The sequence below is a fragment of the Microplitis mediator genome, chromosome 7 (assembly GCF_029852145.1).
Source record: "Microplitis mediator isolate UGA2020A chromosome 7, iyMicMedi2.1, whole genome shotgun sequence".
In the NCBI taxonomy this organism is placed as follows: domain Eukaryota; kingdom Metazoa; phylum Arthropoda; class Insecta; order Hymenoptera; family Braconidae; genus Microplitis; species Microplitis mediator.
The window spans coordinates 21,288,248-21,309,247 of record NC_079975.1 but is presented as its reverse complement, the minus strand read 5'-3'; the positions used below and the strand labels follow the sequence as shown (position 1 = coordinate 21,309,247).

At 30.3% G+C, this 21,000-nt stretch overlaps 3 protein-coding genes across 4 annotated transcripts in view; 1 reads left to right on the top strand and 2 right to left on the bottom strand.

The window, feature by feature from the left end:
- LOC130670888 (3-phosphoinositide-dependent protein kinase 1) overlaps window positions 1-21,000 on the bottom strand; it is a 143,345-nt gene that overhangs the window by 88,585 nt on the left and 33,760 nt on the right. The window contains exon 2 of the mRNA XM_057474497.1: window positions 14,425-14,463. Within this exon, the coding sequence (XP_057330480.1) occupies window positions 14,425-14,463 (39 nt within the window). The remainder of the gene's footprint in view (window positions 1-14,424; window positions 14,464-21,000) is intronic.
- The window catches only part of LOC130670898 (uncharacterized), a 57,819-nt gene that overhangs the window by 7,582 nt on the left and 29,237 nt on the right, over window positions 1-21,000 (top strand). The gene's annotated exons all lie outside the window — the stretch shown is intronic.
- On the bottom strand, window positions 15,459-17,916 carry LOC130670890 (uncharacterized). Of its 2 annotated transcripts, XR_008990445.1 has the most exons (3): window positions 16,340-17,916; window positions 16,047-16,257; window positions 15,459-15,682 (listed from the first exon to the last, which is right to left on the bottom strand). XR_008990445.1 is itself a non-coding variant. In XM_057474501.1 (2 exons), the coding sequence occupies exons 1-2, from the start codon at window positions 17,795-17,797 to the stop codon at window positions 15,679-15,681; spliced, it is 1,755 nt and encodes a 584-aa protein (XP_057330484.1). In that variant the 5' UTR covers window positions 17,798-17,916; the 3' UTR covers window positions 15,459-15,678. The 2 variants fall into 2 exon arrangements, 1 of the variants encoding a protein (XP_057330484.1); XM_057474501.1 differs by having other exon boundaries at window positions 16,047-17,916.

Sequence of the window (21,000 nt, the reverse complement as noted above, 5' to 3'; positions counted from 1 at the left end):
GAGTAAAATGAAGAATTGACGTAGTAGTAATAGCAATATATACCGGACATGTACAATGTCCCCCCGGAAATTGACATTTGCATTACATAATAGCGGACTTCCGGTTCACCGCGAGAAATGACTTCGTCCGCTGTTCTCTACTCTGACAGTTGAACGTAACTTTTCTATACACACGATAAGCTTTGAAGAAGCTGAATGGACCAACGGATGTTACACTTATTTATCGACTCAACCGAGACGATCACGATAATTTAAAATAAAAAATAAATAGACAAAAACTCTAAGAGGAAGAAACTCATTTATTTTTTATTTTTACTCTTTACTGTCTGTATTCATTTGTTCTACTCTTCGGAATTATGGGCGGCGTTTGTTCCCTGCGACTCATCGATTTTACAAAGGGCCGAAGAATTTACAAATCTCGCCTCAATTACGGGAAAAAGGGACACGTTAGATTAGGGGATGAAAATATTTTAGGGTGTCGTTGTATTTAGTAGTAGTAATAGTAGTGATAGTATAGTAATAGTAATAGTGGTAGGAGTTGTATTAGTAGTAAAAGGTCGTTATACCAAAGCGTCAATCACAATACGTTAGTAGTGTACACACGCACGCACACGCGCTTTACTACTTAGTAGTGTAAAACAACTTGTGGATACAACGTGCGTTTCACGCAACACTTTTATGGATATAGATAGTGTTGAGGATAAAAACCACAGGGAATGTAATGATTCTGAAATATATTCTGAATGTCATTTACTATATACATTTATATGAATGTTGTTGATCTATATCTTATATAATGTAAGCGCGTAAAGCTTTTCCAATAAAAATCCAACCGTTCTATTTCTATAAATATATATATATCTTAATTATGTAATGTTTGTTTACATGACCATATGTATACAAAAGTATACGCATGCGTTGAAATAGTTGATGACGCCTATATCCAGGACGTGAGTTGGCTGAATTTAATTTTCACTCGAAAGGGCGATATGTTACGGCTAGATGCTCCTGCACATTATTTTACGCACCATCATTTCTGATGCCCTCAATTCCCCCACTTTATATTCATATATACATATACGTTATATTATGTCTTGGGAATAATCTTCCAATGGCATTTCAACACGTGGATGTACCCATCCTACGCTTGTAAAAAAAATGACTCAGCTGAAAACAATCTTGAGTAGATTTAATGTATATATATCAATATATATGTGAATAATAGTGGAGAAAAGTGTGTCAGTTGAATCGTTTATTTGAGAAACCCCGTAAGTTATTTTTTTTACGAAATTGGGTTTTTTGCTTTTTTGGGTTCTTTGGATGCCTCTCCATAGAAATCAATCAAAATATGCATCGAATCAGCGTTTAAAAAAAATTAACGGGGTGACAGCAATTTCATTTAATTGAGGAACCCCATAAGTCAATGACTCAAATAAACATACACGGAAAGAAAATTATGGGAAGTTTTGCTATGCATTATGGGAATAGTTTCCATAATGGTGTAGGAACTGTACCCATACTATTATAGGGATGCTTTCCATATATTATGAGATCCATCCCTATAATAGTATGGATAAAATTCCTATACAATTATGGGAACCATTCACATAATGCTATTGGAATAGTTTCTAAACCAATATGGGATCCATTCCCATAATATTATGGGAACTATTCCCATATCATTGGTGGAACCATTCCCATAATGGTATGGGAATCATCCCCATACTATTATGGGAACTATTCTCATAATGGTATGGAAACTATTCCTATAATATTATGGGAACTATTCCTATAATGTTATGGGAACTATTCCTATAATGTTATGGGAACCATTCCCATAATATCATAAATTTTTTTTTTGCAAAATAGTGCAGAAATTTCACTCATGATATGGAGAGATTCAAATAAAGTATCTTCGACGCTAAATTTATTAAAAAAAAAAAATTTTTGTCGAAATTTTAATGTTTTTGTTAAATGCAAATTTTTTTTTCAATGTTTGAATTTTTGCTTCTATATTTCTGTGTATTGTAGAAGTGATTTCTACACTTTCCTTAAAATTCATTTTTTCATGATAGTATGGGAACCATTCCCATAATATTATAGGAATGGTTCCTATAATGGTATGGGAACTATTCTCATAATATTATGGGAAAGATTCCCATAATGGTATAGGAACTATTCCTATACTATTATAGGAACCGTTCCTATAATATTATGGGAATAGTTCCCATAATGGTATAAAAATAGTTCCTATAATGTTATAGGAATCGTCCCTCTAATTTATGGGAATGGTTTTTATAATTTATAGAAATAGTTCCCATATATTGTGGGAATGATTCCCATAATATTATAGAAAGTATTCCTATAAATTATAGGAACCATTCCTATAATTAAAGGAACCATTCCCATAACGTTATGGGTATCATTCCCATAATTATAGGAACTATTACTATAATTATGGGAAAGATTCCTATAATTATAGGAACTGCTTCCATAATTTATGGTCGTAATTCCTATGATGGTATAAGAAAAAATTTCACAAAATTATGGGAACAGTTTCCATAATTTTCTTTCCGTGTATGCAGTTTTAGTTTTACAGAAATAATTTTTTTTTTTTTTATTTAAAATTCGCGCTGTTTTGGAAAATTAATTTCAAATGTTGTTTTATTGTTGACTGTTATATGACTAATTAAAATGGTTAAATTGATTATAATTTTTTGTAATTTCTGAGTTTCAGAGTTCAAATACATATTTAATACTTTATTTTATCAGTCTAATAAATGATTTGAGTGGAAACATTTAAAAAAACAATGATTCTATAACTTTTTTTTTCGTTTGGTTGAGAAACCCACAAGTCAATCGACTTTAAATAATTTTTTTAAGTAGTTTCAGTTAAAAAATTAAATTTTTCTTGTTGGAATCTTTTTCAGAGACGCTAACATTATTGTATTCAATTATTTATTTATTATTTTAATGTCAAATTTTTCCAAAAAATGTTTTTTGTGTTTCCTGAAAAATTGTTTCCTCGACTTATGGGGTTTCTCAAATAACCGATTCTGTTTTATGTTGTGTGTTTAATTTAAAATAATATAAGATGCAGACGAGTTATTGTGACTGTTTAGGAAAATCCGAATCACCGAAAATTACTGTTCAAATAATCGTATAAAATCAAGTTTACGAGCTTTATTGTACAGCAGAATAAGTTTAAACATATATGTATATATATAGGGGTAGAGGTCTCTACCGGATGTAATATCACAGTGCGGATTACAAGAAGCTACGATGCATTTCCATCATTGGCTGGTTGCCCACTACACAGGAAACTCTTTCAACTCTCTCGGTCACGACCGCCTGGTTCACGGGAAAATGGTGTCGTTTAACCAGCCAAAGAACTGAAAAACATTACGAAACATTCTCTATCGAGTCAACAGCGCGAAAAGTTGTTAGTCTATCTCTCATCATCAAACAGAACCGGCGACACTGTTCTGCCCTACTATATTTTCCAATCCTCCATCTTATATTTACGTATTTCGTAATATGTATCACAACTCATTGTAGTGTTTTATACCTGTTTATTTTTTTCATATTATTATTTTTCTTATTCTTATCAAGTAGTAAGTCAAGTAACCTCGTTTTTATCGTTGTCATCATTACCTTATATTTTTATATTTATTTTTACGTATATAAATATATCAGGTCATGACATGAATTATTTATTGTCGCATTATTATTTTTGAACTTTGTTTGATATATTTAATATAATTAAATAATCTTATCAAATTAATGAAATATATTTCGTTAACGCCGGCTGTTATTGTTATACATTCAATATTTATAAATGTATATAAGACATACGTAACAAGTATACGTACAAGTATTGTCAGAGTATTATTATGTCCTACATAACATTTGAAACTTTGGTAATTGCTATACAAGTGACATCATCATATATATATATATGACTATACTATAATACAATTCTTACTACTTGTAGTCGAGTAATTTTCTCAACAACAAGAACATCTGGTAATGTCTGAATTACTAATGCTCATGTCAACAAAATCATCTTCACGATGATTACAAGTACGTTCAAACAAAGGAATTTAATAATAATAATAATAATAATAATAATAATAATAATAATAATAATAATAATAAATAATTTGTATCCTTGTCGGCAATAAAAAAATAATTTTATAAAATTGCCAGACAAAAATCAATTAAATTTTATTTTAGATTATTGTGAGGTTTAGTAAATATGTATATATGTATGCATGTGTATATATATATATATATGTATTTAATTATGTATGTATGGCGTCGCGACGTGTTGATCTTCTCTTCCTCTCAACTCATGTTAGTTTATTTCTTGCTGGGATCCGACCTGGCGGCCGTTCAACGTCCACGTCACCGATAATGACTATTGCGACGCGTCGTAAAGCTGTAACTCGTTATGCAATTTGTTGTCGCACCGGCAAAGTAAGATAGAGAAGAAGAAAAAAAAAAGAAGAAGAAGACAAGTAATTTCGCCGCCTTGACCCATTTGCCAGTTTCACGTCTTCATTCCTGCTTACTTTGTCTAATAATACTTTATTTTAATTGATAATAATCATCATCATATGACAGACTGTCTGTAATTATTACTAAAAAAGTCATTTATTATTTGTGATAAAATAAATATTTTTTTTAAATTATAATATTTTTATCTAGTGTTCTTACGTAAAGTATTATCATACAATAATTTGATAGTCAACATGTGGCACCATTTTATGGCATTCTTACAATCATATATATATATATATGTATATACATTAGGCATTTACATTTTGTTGAATATACATAGTAACATTACATTTATTGGAATAACCGACATTTGTTTCTATTTGTTCTCATTTTCCCTTTACTTCAGACGGTAAATGGACAAGTCTCAACCTTGAGTATAATCTATAAAACCAATTAATATTTATAGATGAAATATGACAACAATATGATAATTTGAGGTCTTACATTTTCTATGGCAAATATAAAAATGTTTTTTATTTTTCTGTCACTATAATGAAAATAGATTGAAAATTGTCTTTAAAATTTAAAGCAAAAAATGAAGTTATTTGTATACTTTATTGATACATTATTATTATTATTATTATTATTATTTATTTTCTGATATAGTTAAACATTAAACTAAAAATTTTTTTGATACATGCTGAGAAAAAAAATAACTTTTGTAAAAACAATATTAAGTAACTCAATAAAAATTATTGCATTATTAATTTCATATCTTTGAAAAATAATTTACTTGACAGAAAATAATCAAAACTTATTTACATCGAATTTCGCCAAAAAATAACATCGGCATAAATTGAACTGAACTCAGATTTCTTCGATTAAGAAAATTATTTTGAATGAAATCTTCGAATTTTTGCACGTAAAATATATGAGATTGAAAATTTCCAATTGCATAATTTTTTGTAAACGGAAAATCCAAAGTTTCTAAAAATTATTTATTATCTCAGTGCACTGTTAAAAATTTTCCTTGAAAATTAAAGCAAACTACTTGAAGTTATTAACGAGCTCAAATCAGCCAGAAATATAAAATATGATTATATCCATATCTTAAATTTCCACGACATAAATGTCATAAAAATTAAAATGACAATGGATTTTATTTCATTTCATTCGAACAATTGTTTTTTTTTTTATCGTCCATAATTCAATTATTTTTAAATAATATTAGTTCTAAAGCTGATAGTTATTGGAAAAACCTGAATTCTCATTGAAAATTCTTCTTTTTCATGTATCATTAGTTTTTAATCACGAGAAATTTCATAGCATGACTTTAATCAGCTCCCAATTTTCAAAAACTAATTAAGGTTTTAAAAAAAACCTTACTGGTGTATTTTAAAAATTTTTCCAATCAATTACCAAGTCAATGTCTTGATTAATTACATAGACTCATATTTTCAAATAGTCAAATTGTGATTTCATTAAACTTTATACTTTGAGATTTTTTAATCACGTCAACAAATCGATATCAATGTTAATTTAATTAATTTTATTAAAATTCCACGGATTATCGATGAAAATCGAAAATGTTTTCAACAGCGTAGATATTAATCACGTACTGATATTAATACGTCGAAGTATTCAACTGTTTACTAGACTCCGAGTATAAATATTTTTATTTTTAGTAATTATGTTGTTTACTCAACTATTAAAAAGGTTACATCTCTCCGAAATTAGTAAAAAAAATTGTCGAAATTTTTTTTTTAAAGTCAAGGTCAAAAATAAAAATACATACTGCGCATTTTTAATTGATCCTTAAACGACACTGAAAAATTTAAAAACAATACGTTTTTTTAAATTTATTTTAGTTAAGGAAGGTCTTTTGACGGTCTGAAAAAAGTGACCTTATAGTCTGCACGATAACTTATTTTTTTTTTTTTATGAAAGTAAACAACAAATAATACGTCGAGTTCGTAAATAAATTTTAATATTTATCACGAAAACAACTGATTTAATTAAAATTTTATTTTGAAATAAAATCTCACTTATTTGATTCAAATTCCAAATATTCAAAAATCGATGGAATGTTTTTTATAGGTTACTGTCATTAAGCTGTTGAAAAAAATTAGTGAGCAGGGAATTTTTTTCGTTTGATTTTTGTTGGCACATTATATTTTAAGCAACCGGTAATAACTCAAAAACTAAGAGACCGATTATAATGAACCAAAGTTTGTTATTTTTTTTTTTCGTACCAATAATGAGTCTCTGTAGGTTGAACTAGAACTATTATGATCGATTTATATTTTCGCTATATTTATTATAAAAATCATGACAGTTGTAAAGAAAAAAATCCGAAAACCGCCTGACCCTGCAGGCCAGCCCCAAAACTTCACACTGACTTCGAGCTCAGGTAGCTCGGAAACATTATTACTTGTAAATTTGTGAGCTCTTCGAGCTCAAAAGTTTGTTGGGCTGGTAAAACATACCTTCACTGAAAAATTACAATTTCTGTCCGACGATGTCTTTGGATGGAATGAACCGATTTGAACGTTCTTGGTGGCAATCGAAAGGGCTCAACAAGACTTAAAACTGATTACATTTTGAGGCAAATAGGGCAAGTGGTTTATAAGTTATACGCAAAAAACCAAAAACAAGAAAAATTTTCAATTTTAATTCTTCGTATAACTCGTAAACTACATGACCGATTTACCCCAAAAACTAATCAATTCTAAGTTTTGGTGAGCTTTTTCGATTGCCACAAAGTTCGTTCAAACCGGTTGATTCGTTTCGAAGATATCGTCGGACAAAAAAAGTTTACACACACTAGGACCTTAAAACGTCGACATCTGATGAAAACTCGATTTTCGAAAATCGGACCAAAACCAATAACTTCCCGGATTTTTGAAAATTTGCAATTTTTTTAGCGGGAAGTTAAAAAATAATAAATCATGAAAACTCATTTTTTCACTGATTTAATATTTAATGAGAATAACATATTACAGGAAGACCAACAGAGATTAGAAATTCAAACTGATATATCGGCCCCACTGTAAAAAAAATACTTTTGTATTTATTTTCAAAAATTATGGAAATTTTTCTATAGAAAATTTCAGTTAGGAACAAGTGTAATTGGTTTTTGAAAAATATCTCTGTAAATATTAAGCTTTTTGAAAAAATACAAGAAATCTTTTTTGTAGTGTTTTGAATTCTCTACAAAAAAGGTATCTTATACTTTTTTCAAAAACTGGATAGCTATTGAGATATTTGAAGTCCAAAACTATCTATGGTCTTCAGGACCCCAATAGCCTATTAAAGGATACTAATATACTTTTTTTGTTCAAATATAAATATGTTTTATGAATTCTATCCTCAATTTATTTATAAAAATCATTATGACTAATTTGAATTCCGTGTACTTGATAAAACATTCGATAATTCGCATTAAAATTTTTGAACCACTGAATGCTTATAAGAAATTAATCCTTGTCTCTAATTGTTTTTCCGCGTGTAGAAGAAAAATTCTATTAACTTTAATTGAAATAAAAAAATAGTACAGCAAAAGCCTCTAGCGCTTCTATATTTATTTACATCTATAAAGTGATTTTATAAATTTATTATATTTGACGTCATTAAAAAATTCCTCCTTTCGAAATGTATTTTTTCAATCGAAATTATCGAGTCTAAAAGTTTCTTGGAAGTAAATAATTAACACACGATAAATGTCAGTTAACGACGTTTTAACAACAGTTATAAAATTGAAGCGCGCATTAATTGGAATTGAATAACAGGAAACATTTTAAGCATCAAAGTATTCTCTGTATTCACTGTCTTGACGTCGATAAACTGGTGCTTTGACGTCAATTGTTGCCAAGCATAACTAATAAAACAGGCTAATGATTTGTTAAAAACATATTATCAAAACTTAAAGGTGATTATACTAGCTATTAAGTATTCAAGTATTCCGATGACGTACTGTATCAAGTATTTCACTACTTATTAAATATTATCCTATTACTTTAATCATAATATTAGTAATAGTAATTTTATCATGTTTTCATTATTAATTTTCGATAAGTGACAAACGTCAGCCATAAGAATAACAAACATATGTCAATCAGAATGGGAAAGTAGATTTATAAAAATCAACACGAAAACAAAAAATCGGTCTATCGGTTGACCCTGCGCTAGCCCCAAAACTTCTCGCTGTTTTCGAGCTCTTTGAGCTCGAAAACATTGTTGTGAATAAATTTTCGAGCTCGAATATACTTTTGAATGCCATTGTTTTCGAAAAAAACCGTTTTTTAGCATTTCTTTCTCCCACGATATCTTTCGAACAAATTAACCGATTGAGATGGCTAAGGCGGCAATCGATGCGTTTTATTGAGTTCTAGAGCTGATTAGATTTTAAAGTCGATCATTTAAGTCGTTTCTGAGAAATCAATAAAAAACTAAAAAAAAAAAATTTTCTTTCGTAATTCGTCAATATTTTCGAGTCTACTTGATCAAATGATCTGAAATTTTTAGGAAAGTTGATGGTCTACAAACTCTTTCGATTGCCGCCTTAGCCATCCAAATCGGTTGGTTAGTTAAAAAGTTACGAAGAGTTTACACACATACACACACACACACATACATCAGATATCAAAAAGATATCAAAATTTACTCTTACTTGACTTCGAGCTCCAATAATTTTTGAACAGATGGATTTGTCGAAAAATGATAAGAGATTTTTTTTGTAGAGCGTTAAATTCCCTACAAAAATATATGCTAGGCTTATTCGTACAATCAGCCATTGCCGAGGTGAAAAATTTCAAACTAAAAAAGTTTTTTTTCCCATGTTATTTAAACGTAAAATAGAAATATACGATGAGCGACCTTTCGAAATTGATATTAAGAGCTCCCGTTTTCACAGGCTTCTTTTTTCATGACTAGGAAGATATTTCACTGCGAGTTTTGAAAAAAAAAAAATAGTCGATTTTTTTGAACCGGTCTAATATACATAGCATTTCAAACGTGAATAATTTCTCTGCATGTTTACCGATCACTTACCTGTCGTTTCTCAATTTATATAATTTACTTTTTTTCACGAATTGATTTCAAGTTAATTAAAAATTACTCATATTTAAAAATAGTTAACTGATAGCAGAAATTAAATTCAAAATATTGTCATAAAAATTAAAAAAATTTTAATAGCCGTAGAAAAGTTCGATGAAATAATTGTAGAAATTTAAAAAAAAAGATAGCGGTAATTGAAGCACGGCCTTATTCTGACATACATTTTAAAAAATATAATCACATATTATTTTTCGATAAAAAGTCATTCAAGAATAAAGTCATAAAAATAGACTATTTGATAAATGACAAGAGCCGTAGGAAGAAAAAAATAAAAATTGAAGCTTATCATCGAATCTCAACATAATGCATTTTACGAAATCGATGTATGATTATGCGTTTAAAAGATATTTGAATACGAAAATAAATTAAATATGTAATAACATTTTTATATTTTTAAATATTGAGTGTATTTTTTATGATAGTAAAAAAAACATGACTATTATTAAACGTCACAGTCGATTTTAATTGTCTTTGTACCGTTAAAAAAAACTTAATTACCCTTCCGTACTATAAGTATGTTACGAATATTTTTAAAAATAATGACATGTTTAGAAAAAAATATATAGGTATTAATAGTAGACTACGTTAAATTTAATTTATATGTATATGGGCTATTTGATATTATCGTACAGTTTTGTATAATTCTCACAGCTGAGTATATATTTCACTTAAACTCTGGATCTAATTATAGGAATAAGTGAAACAAGATAATTAATATATATAACGTTATTCATATATAATCGACATCTTGATATTATAAGAATTTATGAGACAAAGGATTAAATTTTCATGCTTTGAATTAAGCTAATTAATATCTGTTTGAAGCTATAGCTTATATACGTATGTATATATTTATCTGATTATATGTTCACATATCATAAGCTATGAATACATTGGTCACGTACGATTCCATAAGCAAGTATATCGTGGTACCAATGCAATTAAAATTAAATAATATTACTGTGTCTCTTTATAATTATCACAGTACGTTAATATGTAATATTAAAATAATAATAATAATAATAGTGCTGGATATTGTTAATATGAATATAAATATACTCTGATTTTGATTTGTACTAATAAGGATAGAAGGTACCTACAGATAAATCTGGTTCTATATATGTATATTCGCGGTTGGACAAATATAATATATCTTTCAAGTGAGTAGTGAAAGAACGACAAGCGAATGCGTGTGGTAAGATGGTGTACAGTAGACAGGAAGTTGACCCAGAGGAGGGCTGGCGTCGGATAACGCGGCCTTTCCTCTTGCGTCTTACCGCACTCTCGAGGTGTCACCGCAGCTTAAATTACTCGAGCATGAACACAAGGTGTTCCCCTTGTTTAACAACGCGTGGACCACATCCTCACCTCTTTCATCGTCATCACAATATTACTATGTACGTCTGTTTCTATTCACCGATAATTATTTTAAACGAGATTAAGTTTAATGGTCACTTTGATTTTTTAATAGATGTAGAGAGAGCTACAATATCACATTAGCAATAGACAAATAAGTATATATATATATATATATATATATTGTAACGAAAGTGAAACTTATTTCAAAACATTTAAATATTTAGAAAACAAATGTTGACATTAAGGCATTCTCTGACAGTGCTCTGTCTCCCAACTTTTTAAAAATATTCAATGACTTTCAACTGCCGTAACCGTATTCAAATTTGATTGATTATTAAAAAAAAATTGTAGTATTAATTGAAAAAAGGACAAAGTGGTTACAATTTCGCCGAGATGTAGATTTTTAAGAAAATTACTTGAATCGTTTATTTGAGAAACCCCATAAGTAAAGAAAACAAAATTTTTCAGGAAACACAAAAAACATTTTTTGGAAAAATTTGACATTAAAATAATAAATAAATAATTGAATACAATAATATTAGCGTCTCTGAAAAAGATTCCAACAAGAAAAATTTAATTTTTTAACTGAAACTACTTAAAAAAATTATTTAAAGTTGACTGACTTATGGGGTTTCTCAACCAAATGGAAAAAAGTTATAAAGTCATTGTTTTTTTAAATGTTTCCACTCAAATCATTTATTACAGATAAAATGAAGTATTAAATATGTATTTGACCTTTGAAACTCAGAAATTACAAAAAATTATAATTAGTTTAAACATTTTAATTAGTCATATAACAGTCAACAATAAAACAACATTTGAAATTAATTTTCCAAAAAAGCGCGAATTTTAAATAAAAAAAAAACAAAAATGATTTCTGTAAAACTAAAACTGCATGTGTTCATTTGAGTCATTGACTTATGGGATTTTTCAATTAAATGAAATTCCTGCTTTTTTTGACCGCTGTAATTGTGATGTTATTATTTCTTACTTAAGTATGTTGTTATATTAATATAAGTGATTTATAAATTATAAGTTACCATTTATTACACTTTAGTGTCAGAAGTGGGATTCGAACCCACGCCCACAATGTGGACTGCGAGTGTACATGTATTCTAGAATATTATTATATATTTATGGTATATATAGATAGATACGGAATAAATGGTTGAAGAAAAATATATATAGTACTCGATCAAATTCTTTAGCCGAGGGCATTGTATTGTCTGACTGGTTTTCACGGAATTCCCATACTATGGCGGATGTTTCATTCCCGTTGTGAGTATTAAAGCCTAAGGATCACGTCGATATTCGATAACTCCCGATATACTTCGACCCTCACTATATAACTATACAACTGCAGACGGCTTTTATCAAAAAATATATAACACTAGAAATATCGTTACGAATTTCATTTATATATTTTTTTCATCGATGAAAATACGACAAATCAATTGATAAAATATTATTCAATTTTTTTAGTATAATAAAATTTCTTCTGTTGTTAAAAATTTTATCGGTTTTCTTGGATAATTATCGTGGAGTTTTAATAAAATTTATGAACTTTACATGAATATCGATTTGTTGATATGATAAAAAAAAATTTGAAGCATAATTTTTAACAAATATATATAATCTATGTAACTAATCAAGACATTGAGTTGAATTCAAACTCAACAAATTAAAAAAATACACTACTAACATTATTTTGAAAAATCTCAAGTACACAGAAAGAAATAATTTCTTGACGCAAGAAAATTTTTGAACCATGAAATGAAAACAAAAATTTTCTCAGGATGCCAAGAAATCCTTTTTGAACTTCCCGCTAAGAAAATTGCAAATTTTCAAAAATAGGGAAGTTATTGGTTTCGGTCCGATTTTCGAAAATCGAGTTTTCATCAGATCTCGACGTTTTGAGGTCCTAGGGAGCTATTCTGACTATTCCCTGATAGATGTCTGTGTGTATGTGTGTGTGTGTGTGCGTGTGTGTAAAATTTTTTTGTCCGACGAAATTTTTGGAACGAATCAACTGATTTGAACGTACTTGGTGGCAATCGAAAGGGCTCACCAAAACTTAGAATTGATTAGATTTTGGGGTAGATCGGTCATGTAGTTTACGAGTTATACGAAGAATAAAAATGAAAATTTTTTTTTGTTTTTGATTTTTTGCGTATAACTTATAAACCACTTGCCCAATATGCCTCAAAATGTAATCAGTTTTAAGTTTTGTTGAGCCCTTTCGATTGCCACCAAACAAAACTTATAATTTTTCAGTGAAGGTATGTTTTACCGGCCTAACAAATTCTTGAGCTCGAAAAGCTCAAAAAATTACAAGTAATAACTTTTCCGAGCTCCGTGAGCTCTAAAACAGCGGGAAGTTTTGGGGCTGGCCCGCAGGGTCAGGCGGTTTTCAGATTTTTTTTGTGTAGTTTTTGATAATTGTGAATTTATTAAAGTCTTGCTATAAAATTTCTCGTTTTTGAAAACTAATTATCCATGAAAAAAAAAGAATTTCCAATAAAAATTCAGGTTTTTCAAATAACTATCAGCTTTAAAATAAATACTGTCCAAAATTAATTGACTTATGGACAGTACCAATACCAATTATTCAAATGACATCAAATAAAACCCCTTGTGATTTCAATTTTGACATTTACGCCTTGGAAAAAATTATATAAATTTAACTCGAATTTTATCAAAACGAGTACACATTTCCCCAATATTCTTCGTTATTCCTCAAAGAATAACGCGGTACCTTAAATTCTCAAGTATTTTAATACTCATAGCATTCTAGAGTTTAATAAGAGTCGCTTAAATGACATGAATTAGTTAAATACGTCGACGTGACACCAGCTAGTATTCAAAAGCTAGTGGATCGCTTAATTGAAAATAACTCACGGCATCATATTTTACATTAAACAATCTCACCAACAGGTTTACAGGATGTTGTTACACAGGATAAGTATATGACCTACCTCGATTCCAACCTCGACTAAAAGAACACCGATGGCGAAAGAAGAAAGAAAAAAACGACCAGGTGCATTCGATCTAGAGCACGACACAAGGCTGCTTCTTCCTCTGCTTCAAAAGTTTCTCACAGCTACAGGCTTATTCAATATACACATATATATAACTACAAGTATGCGTATATGTATGTGTATATATGAAAGTACTGTATCGTCGCTGCACTGCGACGAGGAAATCATGCTCTCTTTATCTTTTGCACACTTGACTAAACTACTTCTTTCCTTTTCACCTTTCTTCCTTCTATTCGCGAAAGCCCTACTTACGAGTGAAGCAACCGTCTGCATCGATCATAAGGGTGTGAGGTACATACTTCAAGGGGTGTCCCACTTTTGCTGTATCGATGGACACCCTCTGAGATAAATTACGCCTAGCATGTATATATAAAAGCGCTACTATTGATTGGCTTTATTCTACACTTACCTTTGTTGGTGATGCTGCCGATGTATTGCGATGTACAACCTGTAAACATAAAATATTATAATTATTCAACTAAATTCATTGACATTTTATGTGGCCATTCAATCATTCTTAATGCCTTTTTTTTATGTACAATAAAATAACGAAAAGAATTCGAATAAATCAAACGAATGTTTTTTTTCTGAGCTTCAAAGTATCGGATGAATGGACAAATAAAATTATTTTCGGACTGAAGGTCATAATAAAATGATCATTGTGCGTTTTAATGGTAAATTTAGTTGTAAAAATTTTTAAAAAATTATCAGGCAACTTGTGTCGGTCAGGTGCCAACGAACTTGTGAGACCTGACTCATATTCCAAGAAGAGGGAACATGACCCAACACATTTACATCCATGTACATATAAACGGTGACAAAGTGGTGTAATTGAGTAAGTTGTTCAAGGTGGACAAGGAAAATGTTACCCTATCAAGTCAATACATGTTTTCTATAAAGAAAAAAAACATAACCTCAATAAAAACATTTAGAAATGATTATTAGGGTGTTTCAGAAAAAACAAATTTTTTTTTGGTATTCAATAATTGAGAGTATACCTGAAAATAAAAATTATGGTGCCAATCCGAGCTCTTAATAATAATATTAAGGTTTGCCTCAATCCATTTTTCTATTTTCCATTTAAATAACATAGGAAAAATTTTTTTTTTTTTAGAATTTTCTAGCTTACAGACCACTCAACGGATTTTTATGTGCGATGAAACTTTGTGTAGGAAATTGAAGGCTCTACAAAAAAAGCTCTTATCATTTTTTGATAAATCCCACTGTTCAAAAGTTATTTAAGCTTCAAGTCAAATTTATAGTAAATTTTGAGATCTTTTCACTTTTCCGGCGAAACTATCAGTCTTATTACAAAATGTCATAGAAACTTTTTTGTAGGTAATTTTATTCTAAACAAATTATTACGAATAAAATTTTTCGAAATTCCGTATTGTTTTCAATTTATTTTCATTTTAATGTCAAGCTCTTAAGGGGTTAGGGGTACTCAGGGGTATGAAAAAATGATGATTTTCAATAATTTTTTTTTTGTAGTTAATTACTTTATTTGACAAAAATAAAAACATAGCTTTATTAGAACACGTTTCGATTTGACTTCACGAAAATTTCAAAAAAAAAAATTAATAATTCAAAAAGTTATCGCTGTTTTTGTAGAGCCCGTTCCTCCCGAAGTCCTTTGCGGTGATCATCATAAGTCCTTGGAGATTCATCTAAAATCAATCGGACAAGAAAAATTAGTTTTATTAATAGATAATCTTGTGCCTGATCGAAGCTTTTTTTTTTTTTTTCGAAATTAACAAAATGGCGGCCTCAGGAAATTTTTTTCAAATTTTCGAGAAAAAAACTGACAGTTTATTGTTAAAAAAAAATCGAAATTTTTGAAAAAAAAAAAAATCCTTCGATCAGGCACGAGTTTTTAATGTATTTCAAAAGTACAATAAATTTTATTGAAATCTACCGAGCAGTTTTTAAGTTACAGTGATCACCAGTTCAGAAAACATAGTTTTGAGAAAAACGCATTTAAAGTTTTGCTATGGATTTATGTCGAATTATAAGAATTATTTAATAACTTACACTGAGTCATCTATTCCTGGACCATATAATAGCTCTTCAGCCGACATAGCAGCTTCCAAAATATCGATTTGCTGGTGCCTACGTTGCAATCGACCTTCTCGGGTGTTATCATTAGCGCGCTTATCTGCTACTTTGATACGTGCAGCATCCATTCTTTCTGCATACCGATGAGAATTAGGCCCACAATTAAGTCCAAGTGTATTCATCAAGACTAATAATGAATTTATACCCTCATTAAATATACACATAGCAACGTATGCAGCTATTTGTACGATAGTAAAACTAGTATTTACCGTTTTTGGGCATATTTTCCATACTAGTTGGTTAAAGCTTTCATTATTATTCTGATTGAATCCACCTACACATCTTGAAAGTAAATTTTCATTACTAAGATCTTCGTATATAGGCTTGATAGCTTTTAAAACATCAGAAGGTAAAGGAGAATAATCGTGAGAAAAGGTATCAAGCTCTCCTCTTGCTTCAGCGCGCTGGTAAGAGCACCAAGATTCTTCGCCTTTTGGACACATATCATGATTCGGTTTTTCATCACTCGAGCCGTAGTGATAAAAGGTTGCCATTATAGCAGATTTCATATTTTCAATAGAATCACAATGCCGGCGTATTGCTAAACCATAGTACACAGTTAGTTTGTCTATTAATTTTCCTGTGAGCTTACCTCGACCACCAAGACCTTTTTGTTTACTCTTCAGCGTACGTAATCGACTCCCCATCCGCTTTTGGACATGCCCTATACATTCCTTTTTATTTACAGTTGTATTTTCGTAAGGATCTGATTTTATAATTCCTGAATAGGTCTTGGAGTCACCATCACCAATATAGTTGGCATACTTAACTCCATATTTAGTTTCAGAATACGAAAACATTTCGACCATCGCATCCACCTCCATTTTCCCAGAAGACCCTTGATGATTAGCAGAACACACATCTTCATGCGATTGATACCATTCCTCGAACTCAACAGTATTTGTTTTTTTTTTCCAATACTCACATAGCTTACAATATGCACTTTTAATGTTTATGTCAAGAATCTTTCCAGTAAAATAGCCAATTATAGAAGAAACTCCAAATGACGATGTATATCCCCGTTTTTGCCAGGTTCCATCTCCCGATACAGTTAGATGATTTATATCTTCATTTTCAGTTGTTGGCATTGCTTGCTTTTCTTCATTCACAGCTTTCGTCATGAAGGTTTCTGCGACGGCTTTACTACAATTCAAAATCTGTTTCAGTAAAATTGTATGCGTAGATTTATCTAAAAAAGACGGCATGTCCATCAGGCCGCAAAACTTGCACAATCCTTCGTATCCTATTCCTAGTATTCTCATTACAAAAATGAAACGTCTGTTTATTTCATAAGAATGCCCAACGAAAGAACAGGAAGGAATATATTCATTTCCACAGTTATTACATGCAACTACAATTTTGAATCCCAGCCCACGTGTACTTGCTGTTTGAAACACTACATTTCCATCACATTTTTTACATTTTATAAGAGCAGAAATTGCAGTGAATACCTGAATAAAATTTATTATTCGAAATTCAGTACTGCTGTCTTCAGGTACATCATCTTCAGTGTTTTGTTTTAATTTTTTAGAAGATGTACTCTGAATACTTTCATCACGTTCGGCTGTTTTCGGATTAAAAACATTCTTTCTTTTGACTGAACGCGACTTATTAATTTTTTCAGAACTCCGAAGTTCTCTTGAAACCTTTCTAGAATCACGTCCCATGGTTAATAATTTAATTCACTTGAGAAATAATTTATCACAAAACTATCGACTGATCAGTGCAACGACTACAGGTATACTGGCAACCAAAAATTATTTTTCAGTTCTTGTACTACCTACAAATTGTGAATATATGTAGAAGGATATATATATATATATATATATATATATATATATATATATATATATATATAATTATAAATACATTAAAATGGGGAGATATTCATGACAATGAAACCCGAAAGGTCGGTTGCTTGCAGCTGTTTCTAGCTACCTGCTCTCGAATGCCACGTAGCACCCGAGCGTCCTTTGGTCATTGTTAAATAACTCGAAAAGAATTTGTCGGATTCACTTCAAATTTTCACACAATATTTTTAAAATATTATACTTTAAGAAAATGCAAAAAAAAAAAAATCGATTTTTTGAAAATTCTGACTACCCCTAACCCCTTAAAATTAATCAGAAATCTATTTTTTTGAGCTTGACATTGAAATGGACATAACTTGAAAACAACGCAGAATTTCGAAAAACTTTATTCGTAATAATTTGTGAGAAATAAAATTATCTACAAAAAAGTTCCTATGATATTTTTTGATAAGACTGATAGTTTCGCCGGAAAAGTAAAAAAAATCTCAAAATTTACTATAAATTTGACTTGAAGCTTAAATAACTTTTGAACAGTGGGATTTATCAAAAAATGATAAGAGACTTTTTTTGTAGAGCGTTCAATTCCCTACAATAAAATTTGTTGTACATAAAAATCCGTTGATTGGTTTATGAGCTGAAAAATTCTAAAAAAAAAATTTTTTTTTCCCGTGTTATTTAAATGAAAAATAGAAAAATGGATTGAGGCAAACCTTAATATCATTATTAAGAGCTCGGAATGAAACCAAAATTTTTATTTTTAGTTATACTTTCAATTTTTAGATACCATAAAAAAAAAAATTGTTTTTTTTTTTTTTAAACACCCTAATGATTATATATGCAAAATTTTTTCGAAAAATAATTAAAAATATGAAATTTACGAGCAGTCAACTAGTTCTCTTCCGCTCCACCCAGTCGATCGTTTCACCCTATTTATATACCTTCGACTCAAACCCTCTAGTGAAGACAAGAGCGAAATTTACGATGCGTTCTCGCAATAAATTTTCAAAAGGCACGAAATTAGATTGGCAGACATGCACGCTTGCTCAAACGAAAAGGATTCACTCTGAAACGAACCGTGGAATATGCTAAAGCTGTCGTATAACCAAATCACTCTTAAATTCACTCGGATTATATGACAAAGATACAATCGGACTCTTGATTTTACATAAAAAATTTTATACTTTAGATAACTAATTAATTTAATCATCTACGGGGAAATTCATTTTATAACTCGTTAACTAGGCAAAATATTTATAATCACACCGGGGTTGTATTTATTACAAATGTATATAATTAAATATAGTTTTTGTTGCAAGTTAACCGACTATAAATCTGGGAAGACAGATGATTGGTACACACGTTGTTACTCAAGTTTTATTTTTTAAAAACTTCTATATATTTTTTTTTCTCAACAACGTGACGAAACCACAGCGGATGGAAGTAAGTTTTTAAAGCTGAGACGACGTAGAACCGCAGGACTTATAGAATAATAAAAAATCGTGGATAAAGAACCCGGGTTGTAGTAAGAAATAAAAAAAATTAGTTGTAAAAAAAATAAAAAACAGGTAAGAAATAAAAATAAAAGAGAAAGAAGGAATAAAATGTCTCTGATGATACGTGGGCTACATTGTGAGCTCATTATAAAGCCCTTTCTGTGAGATTGTGTGGGAGATGAGAGAGTAGAATATGGCCCTTAATAGTAAAACCTACGACACAACAGACGTGCCCTATGACTTGTGCGGGTAGACTGATTTTCCGTGAGAATCATAAAACTTTTATGAATTCACTGGGTACTTGATGACTTTATTTATTTTCATGCGGGTGTTGTGTTGTGTTGGAGTCATAGAGGTTATGAAAACGTCGTGTGAATGCCTCTAAAGTCAATTCAAGGGGACATATTATAACGAGTAGAAGGAAACAGGCGTGCTTGATAAACGCTATGAAAAAGTCAGTACACGCGAGTATGTAAGTACAAGACCGACCTGATGTTTCACGAGTCTAAGGTCCCTATATTCTGAGTTGTTTTGCAACTGCATGTATGTGTGAGTATTGCATGTGTGAACTCGAAGTTTGATGCCCTATTCGAGCTGAAAGAGGAGGGAACAGCAAAGAAAAGAAGAATAATGCACGCAACTGCGCGCGCACTGTGGCGGGAAACGATCGTCAAGTTGGCGACAAGGCGGGAACCGACATTCGAGTGGTACTCAACCACACACTTTTATTTATATTTTTGAGCTATAACTTTTGCATTGTAAACTATTAATGCTTTTAAACTCAGCATAAAATACTGTTTTATTTTTTACCTACTTTTGAATTTCCCGCTAAGAAAATTAAAAATTTTCAAAAACAGAGAAGTTGCTGATTTCGGTCCGATTTTCGAAATGTGCGAATTTCAAGTGTACGTACGTAAGTAGGCGTGTGCTAATGCACTAGGGTATTGTCAAGCTTGAAGAGCTTGGAAATGTTGACAATAATGTTTTCGAGGGTGAAAACAGCGGGAAATTTTCGGATTGGTCCGCAAAGACAACCGGTTTTCAGATTATTGTTATTATAGGATATCGAAAATTAAGAAATTGGATTTGTTTTTAAAAAACATCCGCTGAACTTTACAGATATTAAACTTGTAAAGAGTGTAACGTTTATTTCAGATCAATCTAAATTTAATGTGGATGAACAACATAAGAGGCTGAAGTTAACGATAATGTGCTGAATAACGTTAAACGGAATGATTAAACCCCTTCAAAGTGGTTCCGCCTAACTATGATCGTCCACTTAGTTCGACATCTCATTATCAAACTCGTGCAATAGTTCTTAAAATTTTTTTTCTTAAATTGTTTTTGGTGAATCCAAAAATTTAATCCCGATTAAGTGTTGCTCAGAAATAATATAAATTTAGAGATAGTCGATTGATCAGTTAATCGATAGTCTGACAATACTTTGAATGCGTCAAGTAGCCATCAGCTAATTGAATGATCTAATTTACACGGTTTGCAGACTTTGAGACAGAATTGAATATAAATTATCCAATTAAAGTGAATTGAATTATATACATATATGTA

What these genes read in the sequence shown, in the direction of transcription:
- LOC130670890 (XM_057474501.1), bottom strand. Translation starts at nt 17,797, where the DNA reads ATGGGACGTGATTCTAGAAAGGTTTCAAGAGAACTTCGGAGTTCTGAA.